The sequence below is a fragment of the Dipodomys ordii genome, unplaced genomic scaffold (genome assembly GCF_000151885.1).
Source record: "Dipodomys ordii isolate 6190 unplaced genomic scaffold, Dord_2.0 Scaffold117, whole genome shotgun sequence".
Classification (NCBI taxonomy): domain Eukaryota; kingdom Metazoa; phylum Chordata; class Mammalia; order Rodentia; family Heteromyidae; genus Dipodomys; species Dipodomys ordii.
In genome coordinates this window covers 2,781,406-2,798,751 of record NW_012267333.1, presented here as the reverse complement: position 1 = coordinate 2,798,751, position 17,346 = coordinate 2,781,406, and the positions used below count along the sequence as shown (strand labels likewise).

Genomic DNA, 17,346 nt, shown 5'->3' with positions numbered 1-17,346 from the left:
AGTTGTGGCTCGTGATAGAAAGCCTGCCTAGCAAGCAAAAGGCTCTGATGTCCCCAGTACTGACCAACAACAACAAACACCCAGCGATTAGACTAAAAATCTGAATCAGACCATCAGAGCTCTCTGCCACTTGTTTCTATCTGTAAGCACTGTTCTCACTTGAACGAAGCAAAGCGTAGGACACATGGCATGACAGGCCCTTCTTCCTCAACCATCAGCTAACCAATGGCCTCTGAAAAAAGCTTTAAAATCACCATACTGCATTTAAAAAAATTGAATAGCATTCTTCATTTTACATTATAAGGTATTTTATCTTCTCTTAATTACCGGCAAGAAAATAATAATAAAAATACACAGAGTAAGCATCAACAATATGAGGCCCATGGACCACTGTAACTACTGCCTCCCACTTCCCACTGTTGACAGCCACTGCCCAGAAGAGGAATGGAGATGCTACAGAGGCCTTACCTTCCACAAAACCTGACATATTTTACTTGGATTTTAACACATAAAGGTTGCAGGAATCTTAGATAATACATATGATGGTGTGTTCTTATTTACACATTGTGAATAAATCATGAATAAATAAATCTTTGTGCTCAAGCAAAAGAACAGAGATTCTGTGAAAATGCTTCTACTTGAATATTCATTAGTAAAATGAAACAAGTATTAGGAGTCAAAATAAAGCTCAATAAATTCTAAAAAGTAAATCATGCTGGTGTTGCTTGAATGATAGAGTGCCTGTTGAGCAACCATGAGGTTGCTGAGTTCAGTCTCTAGTACTGCCACACGCAAAAAGTAAGTATTCAAGCAGCAATGCCTCACACCTTCAATCTTAGCTACACAGATACTGAGATCTGAGGATTTGGGATTGAAGTCAGGAGTGGAGCTATATAGCTCAATAGTAGAGTGCTAGCCTTGAGCAATAAAGCTCAGAGACAGTGCCCAAGCCTGAGTTCAAGGCCCAGGACCAATACACACACACACACACACACACACACACACACACACCCCACAAAAAAATAAGTCATGCTTAAACTATAGTGAATAAAAGTAAAAATTAACTATAAAGAAAAAAGGCACATACAAATAATTACTGGTCTTGAAAAAAATTAAAATTGAATGTTCAGAGTATTTAGAAATAACAGTGAAAACACACTATTTCACATTCAGAAATATATACACACACCCTCAATGTTGAAATCAAAATGTTTTAGAAAGGGAAATATGCACATATACTTGAGTAGTTTTCTAATTGCTATTTTTTAACTTACATTTTGTCTTTTCTTTTTCAGTACTGTGGATGGAACCCAGGACATTGCACTTGCTAGGCAAGTGCTTTGCCACTGAGCTACATCCCAGTTCCTTAATTATAACTTTGAAAATGAGAAATAAAATATGTGACTCAAGACCAAGTAAGATCCTAACACCATTTATTAGGACTAAAGTATAAGCTAATGAAGCAGAAAACAAGCAAGGGAGAAAATCAGCTTACTGAGAGAATTATATAAAATTTCTAAGTGAATAGGAATATTAAGAAAGTCACCAAATCAATTTTACAAAGATCACAGAAAGTTGATACTAAAGTCAGACAAAGAAAGAACCATATATGGGGAAATCTAAATTTAAAAACTAGAATTTATTTTAATCAGGGTGAAAGAGATGCAGCTAAGTTGTAGAGGACTTTACTGGGCTTTTGCAAAGCCCTTAGTTCGATCCTCATCATAGGAAAAATAAAAAATATCACAGCTAGTGCTCAAATCAGTCATCCAAAATGATTCAACATTAGGAAAAGGATAAATAAGATTCATTGTAATAACCAATAAGAGGACAGCCTTTTAAGGATGCTTATAAGTGCTTTAAAAAGCAGGAGAAATCAAATTATCATTCCTATTGTTGGAGATTGAGGAATAAAAGAAAAATTCCACAACCAGACAAAATGTGTCTAGAAGAAATTTATATCAATCCTCACATGTAGTAGTCAAAACTAAACACATTTCTAAAGTGGGAGATAGATTTTATTACTATTGCTAATCTTCAATGATATCCTAAAATGAACTATAAATATAATGTATTTGAAAGAAAATGGTAAGTACTCTCACTTTTGTTACCCCAGATGAAAAGCTGGAGTATAGAGCACTTGAATTAGTTTTTCTCTAAGTTGTGGGATAACGAAGTTGGGGCTTGAAGACTGACAAGTTTGTAATCTCTATAAAGTGATCTTAAAGATTATATAACGTATTATAATATGCTCTCTCTCTTTTTCTCTCTCATACACACATACACACAAACATACACACACAATGCAAACCCAAAATTAAAAGGAAATACTCTATGTAGTTTGGTAATATATTTTCAAAAATAAACACACAGACTTACTCTATTGCTTACTCTCACTAGTATTTACCAGCCAAGAAAAACTCAATGAAAAGAGGGATTCCTTTCTCTTTTTTAAGAAAAAAGAAACCATTATTTGAGTATATGTCTCCCTGCTGACTTAAGCATATTTTTGAGTTTTTAACAAGGAAAACGTAGAACGAAAGTGAATAGTCTTCTTAAAAGGAAATAAAAACTTTCTGCGGTGTCCAACACAGGACTCTTCCAAATTCAAGTGGCTTTTTATTTTCTTTTGTTTGTTTTAAAATCTAGGGCTGAATGGTCCAGTATTCAAGTGACTGATTTATTTCTTGAAAGTTCCCTAGAAATCAGAGAGGGAGTTCTCTCAAACTTTCTGTCATTAAGCCGTGAGTAATTGCTGCCACAGACATGCTTCTTGGCAGAATTTTGAGCACATTCTGCTGCTCTGTGCTTAAACAAGCAAAGAATAAATACAGTTTCTCATTAGGGCTTGGGAATGCATAAAATCTTCCCATTTCAGAGTCAAGACATACTTACCGTTTATTCAAAGAACTCTGTTTTTAACTAGAGTTCTAGTGCAGCATGTAAAGAAAAATAGCTGTCGAGATACACTAAGGGACAATAAATAATATCCTGAATCAATAAGTAATATCCTAAATAGGAAATGAGACTACCAAGCATAGATGGTTAAGAAGTGCCTTGATATAATATTCCTGAAAAGGAACTTTAAATCAAAGGTCTTTTGGTTTTTCCTTTGACCTATTAAAGGCAGTAAAGACAGGAAAACTACCTTGCTATGCCATTAGGAACAACTACTCAAAGATATAATAATACAAATCACAAGACATGAATTTAGAAGACTCCAGACAAAGCCCCTATTTAAGGGGCTTTGGTGTGATGGATCCTCTCCTCCATTTATTTCTCTTAAATCTTGTGAATTCTTCCTCCCTATTATCACCAAACTTGTTATTTTTGTTCATGTAAAAGTTACATTGCTGAGCCAGGTGCCAGTGGCTTCATGCCTGTAATCCTAGCTACTTAGGAAGTTGAGATCTGAGCTCTAAGCCAGGGCAGGCCAGCCAGTCCAGGCAGGAAAGTCCATTAAACTCTTATCTTCAATTAACCACCAAAAAGCCAAAAGTGAAGCTGCAGCTCAAGCAGTGGAACACCAGTCTTGAATTTAAAAACTAAGGAACAGCACACAGGCTCTGATTTCAAGCCCTAGTATTGGAGCGCGTGTGTGTGCGCACGCGTGCACACATGCACGCACACACACACAAAACATTCCATTGCTAAATTATTACTCACATTGCTATTGACATATAACCATTAGGCCACTGCTATTGTCACAGCTTTCAGGATATTGTAAAAGTGATAAGCAGTTGATTTATTCAGGTCAGTGTGAAAGGTGGAAAAGATGTAGGGGTCTAGTTTCTGTGTTTCACATCCATTCAGTGTATGCTAGCATTCCTAATACTGAATTGTTACTGCTTCTGGGTTCTATAACAAATTTATGAGTGGATTTTATACGACTCTTCTACACATGCCTTTTAAGTAAGTAAGTAAGTTGTAACGGAGACTGTATCAGCCAAAGTTCAGTCCATAAAATATACACCACCTTGAGTACACAAAAGCTTAATCCAGAGACTTGTTTACATGGTGATGGAGAACTGAGAGCCAAACCCAAGGCATAGAGGTAACCAAAACTTAGCCACAGCAGGAAGTCATTGCTACTCCTAAGCCTAAGAGTCTAGGCTTTTACTTTCAGTGTCTCTCTCATCAACAGCAGCTCGTTTATGGCTTCAGCTGAAGACTGACAGATGTGCTGTGGTTCTAGTTCACTGACCTCAGCTTGTGGCTCAGGTATCTTTGCTTCTTTGCTGTGTCCCTTGAACTTAGGAGTAGCTGTGACTAAGTTCTGGTTATCTCAATGTCTTGAGTTTGGCTCTCAGCTCTCCATCACATATGTAACAAGTCTCAGGATTTTTTTTTGGCCAGTCCTGGGGCCTGAACTCTGGGCCTGAGTGCTGTCTCTCAGCTCTTCAGCTCAAGGCTAGTGCTCTACCACCTGAGCCACAGTGCCACTTCTGTTTTTCTTAGGGGGAGGGGGGAGTTTGCTTATGTGGTGCTGAGGAACCAAACCCAAGGCCACATGCACACACCACTGAGCTACTTTCCCAGCCCACTGGATTAAATTTTTGTGGAACCAACTCAGATGCCTCTCAGTAGATGAATGGATCAAGAAAATGGAATTCTGTGCTTCCATCAGAAAGGATGACATCATCCCATTCACAAGGAAATGGAAAAAATCATATTAAGTGAAGTAAGCCAGACCCAAAGAAACATAGACTGCATGGTTTCCCTCATTTGTAATAATTAGTATATGTCTAGGTCAACCCTAGCAGAGGATCACAATAGCTCAATAGCTATGTACATATGACCATATAAAATAATGCTTATCAAAATGAACTCCAAGCTATGGAAACAAGAGGTTTTTTGTTAATTTTTGTTTTTTAAGGTACTGTGGAGAGTTATTTCTTTTTTATTTTGTTTTTTAAATTCCTTCCTTTGTCCTCTGTTGTTACTGTTTTTTTTATTTTGGTACCCTGTGTCTTCTATATACATTTATGTGATTTGTGGGAAGGGAAAGGGAGTAAGAAAATAGGGATACACAGGACAAAGGGTGAACCAATGCAACAGCAAGACTCACAAGACACCATGTTGTGAGTGAACTTTACAACTTCGAGGGCAGAGGAGTCAGGGGGAAGGGAAAGTGGAAGAAAACAAGGGAGGCGATAATAACGTTCGACAAGAAATGTACTTATCACCTTACTTATGAAACTGCAACCCCTCTGACATCACCCTAACAATAAAATTAATTTTTAAAAAAAAGGAAAGTAAGAGCCTAGGACACATGCTTTGGACCCGCTAGGGTCTCTACAGTGCCTCTTATTGGACACAGCTCATGAAAGCCAACTATCCCTAGAGATGGAAAGCACAAACTGCAGCATCAGCTCCCTAGAATGCAGTGCAAGAGAAAGAAGAAGGACATTAGCAGCGGGAAGTCAGAGATCTATACTGCAGAAATAAATAGACTAGTATCTGTTTGCCATCAGTTGATCGCAATGTACACCGGAAATATGGCTGTTGCCTGGGCTGGTTTTCATGTTATATATTTGTGTGGTCACTTTTATTTCTATTGAAGTCTTGGCTTCACAGATTTAAGAAAGCAATAGTTACTGAGAGCCTCTGTGTATCAGGTCCTTGTTTTGCATTTTTTAAATGTGTTACTGGGTTAGAAAAGAGGAGGACTATGGGGGGAAAAGTTACCTGCAAGTCTTAGAATTGTAATCAACTGGCAATTATGTATTAATCAAATGGCCTTAATCCCACCAAAGGAGAAAGTGCGCTCAAGTGAGAAATTTTTTTAAAAAAATCAGTTTCTTATACCACAAGTCCTTCCCCTGCTTTTACCTCTGGTGTGTGCTGTACGCACTGGCTGTGATTTTGAAATGAAATAAAGTGCCGCAGATTAATTATTACCAAGTATCAATCTTTACTATATGGAATGGAAGCTGTGTGATTTGTTTCCCAGAAATGGGCCTGACATTAAAAAAAAAAAGAAAGGTACACCTAAGGGTAGAACAATGACAAATAAAAAGTCTACCCGTAAATGTGAATGGGCATTGTTGGACTCTTGTTTAAGTTTCTTCAGGTGTGTTTTCTCATTTGCAGAGTGGAGCATAATACATGGAACAGTGGGCCAAGACTAAGACTATTTACAGTTTTCAAGTGATAAAGGGAATAACAGAGCCCACCAGCCTGGATGGTCAGTCTAGATGCTGCCAAGTCAGTTTAGCAGAGTTCTATCCCTGGTCAGAGACTGGGGAAAGAAGAGGAGGGGTGGGAAGATCTGATAATACACACTTGCAGAGCAAACTAGAGCCTGGAGACTGACAACAATTATTTAATAACTTTATATTTTGAAAATATCTAATAAAAACTGAAAACATACCTGTAGACATTGGACTTCTGGATATTAGAAGTATCCACAAGTTGCGCCTAGGACATGTAAATGACAAAGAAGAATGAAAAATGTTTTCTGTTATTAGAATATTGGTGCTTATTATCACTGACAGTTACAGAATATTTCCAGCTTTTTGTTATTGTTGGTGGTGGTGGTTATGGGGCTTGAACTCTGGGCCTGGGTGCTGTCCCTCAGCTGTTCAGCTCAAGGCTAGCGCTCCACAGAGCTACTTCCAGTTTTCTAGTGGTTAATTGGAGGTAAAAGTCTCACAGACTTTCCTGCCCGAGCTGGCTTTGAACTGCAATCCTCAGAGCTCAACCTCCTGAGTAGCTAGGATTACAGGCGTGAGCCACCAGTGCCCAGCTATTTCCAGCTTTTAAAGAGGATAGTAACTACTAAATATCCCCACTACTAAATATCCCCATGCTGCTGATCACATGTATGGTGTATAACATGTGAACACTGTTATATATTACAGACTGTGATAGACAATTTGCTCCAGGAAAGTTAGAATGAACTTGTGACTTAGACATTATGTAATCACTTAATCACAATCAAAAAAAATATGGAATGCTTCATGAATTTGCATGTCATCCTTGTGCAGGGGCCATGCTAATCTTCTCTGTATCGTTCCAATTTTAGTATATGTGTTGCCGAAGAGAACACTCTATTTTCTTCATGTGGGCACTGAGGGCAATAAATTTGCCCCTCAGGACTGCTAAAAAAAAAAAAAAGAGGATAGTAACTGGATATGGAGGTGCATGCTTGTAATCCCAGTTACTAGGAAGGCTAAGGCAGGAAGATTATGAGTTCAAGGCTATCCTAGCCCCATAAAACAAATAAACCATACAACTTGTGGGTGAGGATGGGAGGGAAAAACTGGGAGAGAGAAAAGTGATGACATTATTCAAAAAGAAATGTACTCTTAGCCAATTTATGTAACTATAACCCCTCTATATATCACCTTTACAATAACAACAAATGTTTTTCTTTTAAAAAATGAAACAAATAATAAAGGGAATAACCAGCTCATCTCTAGGACCACTTTCCATAAGGTTAAAAAAAATAACTAGCCACCCCTTCAGAAAAAGGCTAAATTCTAAACAGAGACTTTGGCATGTGAACAAATATTAGCAGCCCCCTGCTGCCTGAAAAGCAATGAAATAGAAAAGTATTCCATGGTCAGACAGGAGCCATACAACAAACAAGATGAATCAGAGCAAATTCCCTCTAACTAATCAAGATAATGCCTAAGAGAAGCTATAGGATTGAATTTGATATAGGAAAAGAAAAAGAAGCAATGTGCAAATCTAAACTGTAGTTGAGCAGTGATTTATTTATTTATTTGTTCATTCATTCATTAAATAAACAAATACTTACTCAGTATTAAGTGCCAGGGCTAGGATGTAACAGTCAAAAAACCAACTAAAATAATCACATAAAAGGTGAGTACTCCGGGCCTATACGCTAGTAGTGATAAGAGACAAATTAATCCATAAAATTAATCAGAGATTGGACAGTGGGAAGCAGAAAAAGAATGGAAGTTATAGATATATTGTTAAGGAAGGACTTGCTAAGTAGAGGACACTTGAACAGGGACTTATAGGAGGGGAGAAAAGCAGATATCAGGATCACATGATCCATGTAGAAGGAAGGTCTGCTGGAAGAACAAGCAAACCAGTGTGAACTCGGCCTGACCAGGAAGACAGGCTCCAGATCATGCAGATGTTTAGAGTTACCATATAATTGGCTGCTCAACGTGGGACACTTGAAGGCAAAAGGGGACTCTAAAAATAATTCATATTTATATATTTTTTTCTCAGACTGGGTCTCCCTAAGAACCCCAGGCAGGCTTCAAACTCCAGATCCTCTTGCCTGAGCTTCCCAAGTGCTGGGATTACAGGCACGAAATACAATTACTTGAAAATAATTCTAGTCAAGGTTAACGCGTGTTGGTGCATACCACTACTCCCCACAGAAAAGAAGCGGAGGCAGTAGCAGCACAAATCTGAGGCCAGGCTGAGCTACATTACGAGACATCCTGCCTCCAAGAAATGATAATAATAACAACAATATAAATTTTATATATAATATCATCAACTTTTATTTCTTAACCTTTTCTAAAATATTCTTACATAACACATAGTTATAAAGATTAAAGCAAATAAAAAAATAAAAACTCTTTGGAATGAGCATGGTAGCTTATACCTGGATTTCCAGCTACTCATGAGGCAGAGACTGGGAGAAAAGAATGCAGTCTGTGGCCAGCAAGATTTCCATCTCACCAATGAAGCTGGATATGGTGGTTATGTTGCTAATATCTACAATCCCAGCTATTTAAGAGGTATAAAAAAGAAGAGGTATAAATAAGTTCAGGCTGGCCCAGGTTAAAAAAAAAGACCTCACTGAAAAATAACTAAAGCAAAAAGAGTTAGGGTTTTAGCTCAAGTGATAGAGTGTCTGCCTAGTAGGAGTTAGACCTGAGTTTAATCTGTAATATCACCACTATAAAATAATTCTCTAAACATTTTAAAATAGCACAAATAAATTATCATTCTTGATATCTTTATATTCACACACCTGAACTGGCTACTTAGCCATAGTTATCTCTCACATTGTAATATGGAAAAATTTCTTTGAAATACCTATGTTTTGCTTGCTAAATATCTCCTCAGCTTTTATTCATTTATTTATTGTAATGCATATGTTGTACTTCTGTTTTCATTTCACTTCATTTTCTTCTTCAAAGCTGTGTTTCATGCTTAATAGATTCAAAATTGTTGATAATTTGTACAACTCTATAGTCTATAATATTTTAATAAAGTACTCCTCTAGACACATGACCCTGAAAATTTACAGCAAATTCAGCTAAATGGAAGACACCCTCAGTTTTGTTTTTTAAATATAATTTTATTGATAGTGTTATGGTATTGTACAAAGAGGTTATAGTTTCACAAGTCAAGTGATGAGTAATTTTCTTTTTGGACAATGCCACCCCTTCCTTTGCTTTCCCCCAGTTTCAATTCTGTTTTTTTTTTATATTCAAATGAGTAATTACTTCAGGAAAAATATCTTTGCATGTGTTCTTTTTCTATCTCTATTGAGAACACTTCTCAATAATATTCTTATAAATCAAACTTCTCAGGTAGTCTCTGTTTATGATTCTTTTTAACATGTAGCCTAACCAAAAATAGATTCTAAAAAATCATAGACTTTCACAATTTCATTCCATTCTAATAGAGAACATGGATTTACCCAACTTAACACAGGAGTCAAATCCATCAAAGTCAAGAGTTGCACAATTTCAAATTAGGTAATTAAACCCATGAGCTCTCATCTTTCTATTTGTTCAATTCCTCCCTAGCTTTTATAAGGAGAAATCTGAGCTGCTTCCATTGTACAAGTTTAATTTTACATAATTGCAAATTGCTAAAGGTGTCAAAAGTTTGTTTTTATTCTAGATACATCGAATAAAGATTCCAACTGACTTTGTACACAATGCAACCTAAATTTAGGTTGCTTTACAAAGTGAGCAGAAAATTCCCTTGAGAAGACTTGTCTAAACTGCCAAAACTGGTCTTGCCTAAACTGTCTAAACTGGTCTTGTAGCAATGATATCTGATGATATCTGATAACTGGCCTGAGTGTCATGTTGGTCAAACCATACATGGTATCTCTGAACCCAGATAATAATATCAGAATGCCCCAAAGAGAGCCAAGCAATATGCTTCCTGTTACCATGCCCTAAGAAAACATTTAGTTGTAACTGACTTTCCTAATTCTCATCTTTCCAAAACCATCATCTTTAAAAATGAAAGTTGAAAGACTATTTTTTCATTCTTGGATATAGACTTCTCTTTTAATAACACTGTGTGAGAATAGAACTCGCTTTCTGAAATCTACTAAACATAAAATAACTAAGTTACCTTCAAGGGACTTGTGTGACCCTGATCAGGTGAGGTCTTTGAAATCTCAGCAATGTTATTCTCCCTTTGGGGATGCTGATCCAGGGAAACTGGTTCTAGGTTGGAATATTCATCACTGTCCTGGAGGGTAGAGCGTTCTAGCTCCTCCAATAAGGCATCTGTATCGCGAGAAACAAGAGAATCATAATACAGAAGGGTATGTTTCTGGAATCATTTGGCCCCTTAATAACCATACCATGATTCCATTGATCACCTTTTTCTCTTGAATTAAGTCTATTTTCTTTTTTTCATTTTTTTTGTGAAAATACTGTACAGAGGGGTTACAATTACATGAAATTAGGTCTATTTTCGAATCACTTCCCATCCTCATATTCTCCCTTCAAGACTATATCCTCTCTGTCAGGAGATCCCTCTGGACTCATATGGTAGTTTTTTTCCTATTTCCTACAGTCATATTTGATTTCATAATCTCATCCTGTTTGACGTCTCATATTGTAGGTATTGATAAATTCAATTAGGAAAAAGCACTCACAAAAAATCTTCAAATGAAAAACATAAATATATTATAAATATATTACCTATCAGTAAAACTAAACCATTTTATTAGCACTTTTTTCAATATACACCAGAAATTCTGAGTTTTGTCTTGGGGGGGGTTGGTGCTTGGTACTAGAATTTATACTCTTGCTTGGCTTTTTTGCTCACAATCTACACTTGAGCCACACCTCTAGTCTTCACTTTTTGCTGATTAATTGGAGTTAAGAGTCCCAAAGTTGTCTGCCTGGGCTGGCTGTGAACTGTGATCCTTAGATCTCAGCATTCAGAGTAGCCAGAAATATAGGCATGAACCACCTGTACCCAACTTAATCTTGATTTTTATCCCTAGAGCACAACACACTTCTTATAATAAAATTTAAGTATTCTATTTTTTAAGGGTGTGGAGAGAAAAATTAGTTGAAGAGAAAATTGAGGTATTGTGAAATCAAGAAAGATGTTGCAATCCAAATAGTCAAGACTTGTTTATTTTCTAGTTTTCTTCGCAACAGCCAATGGATATTATAAGCATTACACTAATACCTTTGTGTTGTAATGAAAATAATAGCATTGTTACTAACTTAAATTAACACATGACAGCACAGTGTTTGGGATTTTATACATTTCATTGAATTATTCTAACACTTTGAAGTGGATTGTATTATTGTCCCCATTTTGTCAATAGAATAAAATAACTTCCACAGGATCATGAATGTTTGCACAGCACTTGGAGCTATCTGATCCCTAGCTCTGAACTAACTATAAACAAGAAGTTATACTCTCCTTCCTCATATCAATTATCTGAATCATCTTAATCATGACATCCTCTCTGAAGCTGTTTTATCATTTACATATTAAAGCTATTATTCCATTAGAGGATCCTTTGTTAAAAATTTTTAGCCATAAACTATAATTTTTAAAAGTTCGCAGAAACATTGGATTATTTCTAAATTTTTACATAAGGAAAATGAACTTTATAGATCATTTAAACAAAACAACAGATACTCATTTATTTCATATTTGGGGAAGATAATTACTTCTTTATAGTTTAAAGAAAGATTTCATCTTTCTTTGCTATTTTCTTTTTGCAAAACTAGAGCTTTCTTAATTATCTGTATTTCACAATGCTGCGCTTTATGCACCATTTTACAGATAAGCAAACTAAGCTAAACTCTTCAAGTCAAATTACACTTCAGTAAGGAAGCTGTAATGGGAAGAAGAGATGGAGTGGGCATCCATCGATTTAAAGTCTTAAGGCACATAATGCAGACCATTATGTGAGCCTTATTTTGGTCATTAAGTGAACTTTTAAGAATTAAACCACAAGAATATTGAACTTTGGGTAGTCAATATTTCAAATCATTAGTTTAAGTATCGTAATGGAAATATAAACGTACTGCAGTGATTTCCATTCATCCTTTCTGATAAGGATAAGTCATGATATTGAGGAATTACTAGCTATGGTAGGTGTGATATGTAAGGATATGTACTAGTATGGTAGGTTGTTTAAGCTGCTTGAAGTATATGTTCAACTTCATTGAGAAATTCTCTCTAATGTTGCATATTTATGAATTTTTATAATGAGCAGATTTTAAATGTCTAAAATATAAAGTAGCTAACATCAATTCTGAATTTTAGAATTTCACTTTTTACTGTGTATTACTCTATCAAAACAGAACTTCTTTTCTATTTTCTAAATTTTGTCCCAGCCAGTAGTCAAAGATCTTTTAAGAATAAAAAAATAATGTTAGGAAGGGGAAGGTTATGCCATCAAAAAAAAAAGTATGAAGTTATCCTTAGGAGAATCTGCTAATCAAAGTTATTAAAACACTCCTTTCTAGGTCACAAGTTAGCAGACAAAGGGCTCTTCCTGTTTCCTATGAGCACACTTCGCCCACACCCCATCCATCATGTTAATTTAAAGACTAGATCCTTACAGAACCTATGAAGATGACAGCATGACAGATATGAGATTCCTAAGAGCAATGGAGAGAGTTGACTGAAAATTCTGTAGTGATTCTCCCTAGTCCTTCAACCATGGAAATAAAACAATGTTAACCAGAAAAGAGTAAGGTCTTTTGGGGATCGCCCTCTCATTCAGAGACACAGCCTCATGGTTCTTTTAATCTATCAGTCTTTTGTCATCAGCATTTAGGTAAAACCTTCTGAATGGATACAAGACACTAACTTCTAAGGCAACATCATAAAAAAACTTTTGCTCCCCTGGGCCAACCTGTCTCCCATGCAGTTTCTCTGCAGGCAGGAAAAAAAAGAGGGCAATTCACATCTTGGGGATAGAAGTGGAAATGATTATTTGAAAAAACTGTTGCAGCATGGTCATCAGCTCTCTGTTGGCTTGTAGTCAACTAGACGATCTACTTGAATGTCAGCTTCCAGACTGCTTCATATTTTCTGTATTTTTGGGTAAGATTTCTCTAACATTTATCTTGCTCACAAAATACAAAAGTACATTTTTCAAAAAAAAAAGAGGGTTTTACCATTGGCTAGAATACCTAAACTAACCACTTCTAACATGGTACACTATGTAGTCTGCTTTTGGTGTCAGAACTACAGTTAATAAGCTATTTTTTCTTTGTCATTTAAAACAAAAGCAAATAATATTTCAGAATATTGCTGCCAAATATTAACATATGTAAAATATTAATTTTAACTTATGTTGCAGGCTATTAGTTCCCTTTGAATTATTTGCACGATAGTTGGTATTCCTGAAGTTGAAAAAAAAAGTTAGACTCTGATAGACCTCAAGAAAAAAATGCGAATTTCCCCAATATTCATGACTTGTACAGGGTAAGAATTTGGATTCACAAATTTGGATTCACATCTAAAGTAGATTTTATTTCTGAAACAATGTAATACTCATCAAATGCTTTTTTTTCTCATTAACATCTCCTCCCTCCTGTTATCTGTTCTTCTTTCCTCTACTTCTCCAACTCTTGAATCACAATGAAACCAATTTTTTAAAAAACTATGCATGATATTTATTCTATTGTTGGCACTTTCCCCAGACCTACAAACACCCACAAAGCCAGGACAGTATGAAATTAGTACAACTTGTAAACTGGTTAAAGTTAGCAACTCAATATTAGGATGGCAAAAAAAAAAGGTAGCCGGGTGCCAGTGGCTAATGCCTATAATCCTAGCTACTCAGGTGCCTAAGATATTAGGATCATGGTTCAATACAAGCCCAGGCAAGAAAGTCTGTGGGACTCATCTCCAAGTAACCAGAAAAAGTTGGAAGTCTTCCTCTTTATATACTGTCCCCTCTTTTCCTTTCTTTCTCTCTTTCATATCTCTGCAGTTGTTTAGCTGTAAAAGCTATCCTACAATCTCCAGTAGCTACAGAGGGGGAAAAAAGGGCTTATAATGATTGAAATGTTCAATAATAATTCAGTCTAAAACTACTTATGACTATTTACTCTGTGGTTAGCACCAAACTTTCTGCCTACTGTGTGTGACCCTAGTTCCCCAGAACGAGTATATGGTTCCTCATGCTTCAACTCTTGGTCATGCTGCAGATACAAATTGGAAATAAAATCTTAGAGCTATCCTCACTCTCACCAGAAATCAACCCCATCACACATGGACATGGCTACCTGTTCTTTATTCCCCTAGTGTTTCTCCTCCAAGAAACAACTCACTCACCCAACTCCTCCATTGTCTTAAACTCAAGATGCTCTTGTCGGAATGGTTGTGAAGAACTGCTCTGGGATGTGGTGAAGAAGGGGACCGCAAAGGAACTGAATGAGACAGTGTGAGGCAGCCTCTAAAATCCTTTTTTGGTTCCTGTATTTGCTTAACACTTCCTCTCTTTTGATTTAGTGAATTTCTTCTTTTGAGTTTAGTTTTTTTTTTTTTTTTTTAACGATCCTGACATAGAATGGTAGGTAAATTGTAAGATTTAAGTTCTGCTAGTACATTGCTTGGGGTAATAAATATGGAAACTTAAGTTTGAAAAATCGAAACACCTATTATAAACCAGAGTTCGTTCGTAGGTTTTTCCAAGTATGTATATACCACAGTGACTATCCTAGAGGAGCAGTATCCTTGAGATTTTTTTTCAGTCTTTATTCAAAAAAATTATGCTTATCTGCTTTCCTATATAGATTGTAAACAACCAGGCCCCAAGTAGATTCAAGTTTCAGTTCTCCTTGGACAAGATATATAGTTGTCCAAAATGTGAACATCTATATAGAATCAAGTTGGAAGGTTTGACACTAGATACTAAACTGTGGACATCCAAATAAAGTATAATTCTTGTTTGGTGACATCATCACAGTTTCTAAAGAATGACAATGAGATTTTAAATTTTATCTTTTATTTTGTTCATTTTGAAAGTAAATGTCTATAAAAGGCATATTTTCTCAAAGTAGTATGAAAAGACCCTGCGAAATAGGTTTTACCCCATTTTTTCCCCCAGGGATAAAATTTACTTGGCTAAAATAACAGAGGTAGCTTTGTTATTGACTGTAATACAAATTTTATTTTAGAGCCTCTGGGCTTTCTTTAGTGATGATTTTAAAAAAGGAAAGATCCCTCATTCCGCTGTAGGACAGTGTAAATTTTTATATTACTTTAAGCAGCCATTGGATGTCAGTGCTGTTCCAAAGTCTGCTGACTATAATCACAGCTTAAAACACTTCCTATGTACAGTATGAATTTTTCCAAATGAAAGTGTCAAATCAGCAAGGATAGGTAGTATTTACCTACTGAATGTGGCAAATAAGGCAAATACTGGGAAGGGGGGGAAAAAAACCTACTTCAGTACTTCTCTATAGCTTTCCATGTAAAATCTGTAACGGACTCTTTCCCGACCTTGTATCCATTCTCTTTTTAACCCCAGATGCTTTAACTACCAGGGTTAAGAACTCTTCTTGCCAATTGTTCCTGGGTTGTTCGTGGATCAAAGGGAGAACTAAACAGGAGCGGCCCAGGGCATCACTGATTGCATCCTGGGGATGAACACGTGGAAATGCCCTTCCGGACTCATCTTCGGGAAGATAACGCTTGCACCTGCTACGACAGAGCAGGAAAGCCATTTCTGACCAAGGCCGTCCTGATGGCGTTTCCGGCGCTGCTGTCGCATCAGTAAGCCGCAGAGGCCCGGGGCTTGGGGCTGGGAAGCCAGCCGTCCAGCTCGCCCCCCTCACTCCAGCCCAGGGGACCACCGGCGAGAAACGCGGCCGACCCGGCCCCACACGTGCCAACAGCCTAGGAGAGAAGCAAGTTGGCAGATTCGTTCCACAGACGTTTATTATTATCCTATTACTGTGATGATTAAACCGGCCCCTGACCTCCAGCACGATGAGACGCATGACTAAGGAAATGTTGCCACGAAGGCTAGCCGGTGTCGCGGGACACTCCTGGAAAACCACGCCAAGTACAAAAAAAGTACGGGAAAACGCACAAACACCAACAAAAAGGAGCGTAAGCCCCTCCAAACGATCCAAACGAGCAATGGGCTCGTCTTAGAGCCCGGATGTAGGCGGTGTCACGTCCTAACCCGGAAGCGCTGTCGCGACCTCCCCAACCCTAGCAAAGTGAGCAGGGACTGCGGGGGAGACCAAACCTCTCCCGTCACGAATTAGTAAAAACAAACACACAAATAAGAACTTTCTAGACTCATTTCCGCCTCCAGTTTTCCTTTTTTTTCCTCTCTCTCCTCCGAAGCGTTCACAAAAAACAGAACTACATTTCCCAGGCTGCTCTTGGCTACGCGAGCTACACGCATGCGCAAGGGGGCGGGCCCCGGACGTCAGCGTAACCCCGCCTCCGTCCTGCCGCCGCCATTTTTTTCAGAGACTTTCATCCGGCCACGGACGGGGGCTTTTTTTTTTCTTAAAGGAGAAGCGACAGCTCAAAAAATTCTGCCCGTCTTCCCAGACTTGGCGGAGCTGGGGACGGAAAGACCAAAGACAGGAAAGTGGGGTCCAGTTGGAGGCGGAAGGGCATCCGGCCGTGAAGGAAGAGTAGAAAACCCCGCGGGCAGTCGCCGCTCCGTAGGGCAGCGGGTGCGCGCGCAGCCGGTGCAGGGTGCGCGCAAGGCGGGGAACGAGGTGCGTGTCCTCCCCACCCACCGACTTCGCCAGACCCGCCCCTCCTGCCCGTAGCGTGCGTCTCACTCCGGCGAAGGGGGGGTGGGGGGAAAGAAGGTCACTTTGGGATTGTCGCGAGACGCATCCGTTTAACGGTGAGAACGGGTGCGCGGGGAAGGAAACCTCGCGCGCTCCCTAGGAGCCGTTTCCTGATTGGTGGGAAGCAGAGGAGGGGGCGGGACTTGGTACGTCGTTGCGTGTGAGCGCGAGGGGAGGAGCAAGGAGGCCGACCCTCCCCCTCCGATTGGTCCGCGTAGTGTGTGTGAGTGTGTGTGTGTGTGTGTGTGTGTGTGTGGCGGGCACGCGCGCGCGCCCCTAGCGGTAGCGGGCCTTGAGTGGCAGGAGGGGGGGGGCGCCCTCGGAGCGGGCGGAGGGGAGGGGGGAAGAG

General features: G+C 38.3%; 2 protein-coding genes across 2 annotated transcripts in view; one reads left to right on the top strand and one right to left on the bottom strand.

Moving 5' to 3' along the window:
• Nucleotides 1–14,615, bottom strand: part of Lpxn (leupaxin) — a 28,889-nt gene extending 14,274 nt beyond the window's left edge. The window contains exons 1-3 of the mRNA XM_013029287.1: nucleotides 14,509–14,615; nucleotides 10,312–10,469; nucleotides 6,374–6,420 (exon numbers count right to left, since the gene is read on the bottom strand). Of these exons, the coding sequence (XP_012884741.1) occupies nucleotides 6,374–6,420; nucleotides 10,312–10,469; nucleotides 14,509–14,521 (218 nt within the window). The 5' untranslated portion in view covers nucleotides 14,522–14,615. The remainder of the gene's footprint in view (nucleotides 1–6,373; nucleotides 6,421–10,311; nucleotides 10,470–14,508) is intronic.
• Nucleotides 14,616–16,592: 1,977 nt separating this feature from the next.
• Zfp91 (ZFP91 zinc finger protein) overlaps nucleotides 16,593–17,346 on the top strand; it is a 24,214-nt gene continuing 23,460 nt past the window's right edge. The window contains exon 1 of the mRNA XM_013029011.1: nucleotides 16,593–16,919. Within this exon, the coding sequence (XP_012884465.1) occupies nucleotides 16,593–16,919 (327 nt within the window). The remainder of the gene's footprint in view (nucleotides 16,920–17,346) is intronic.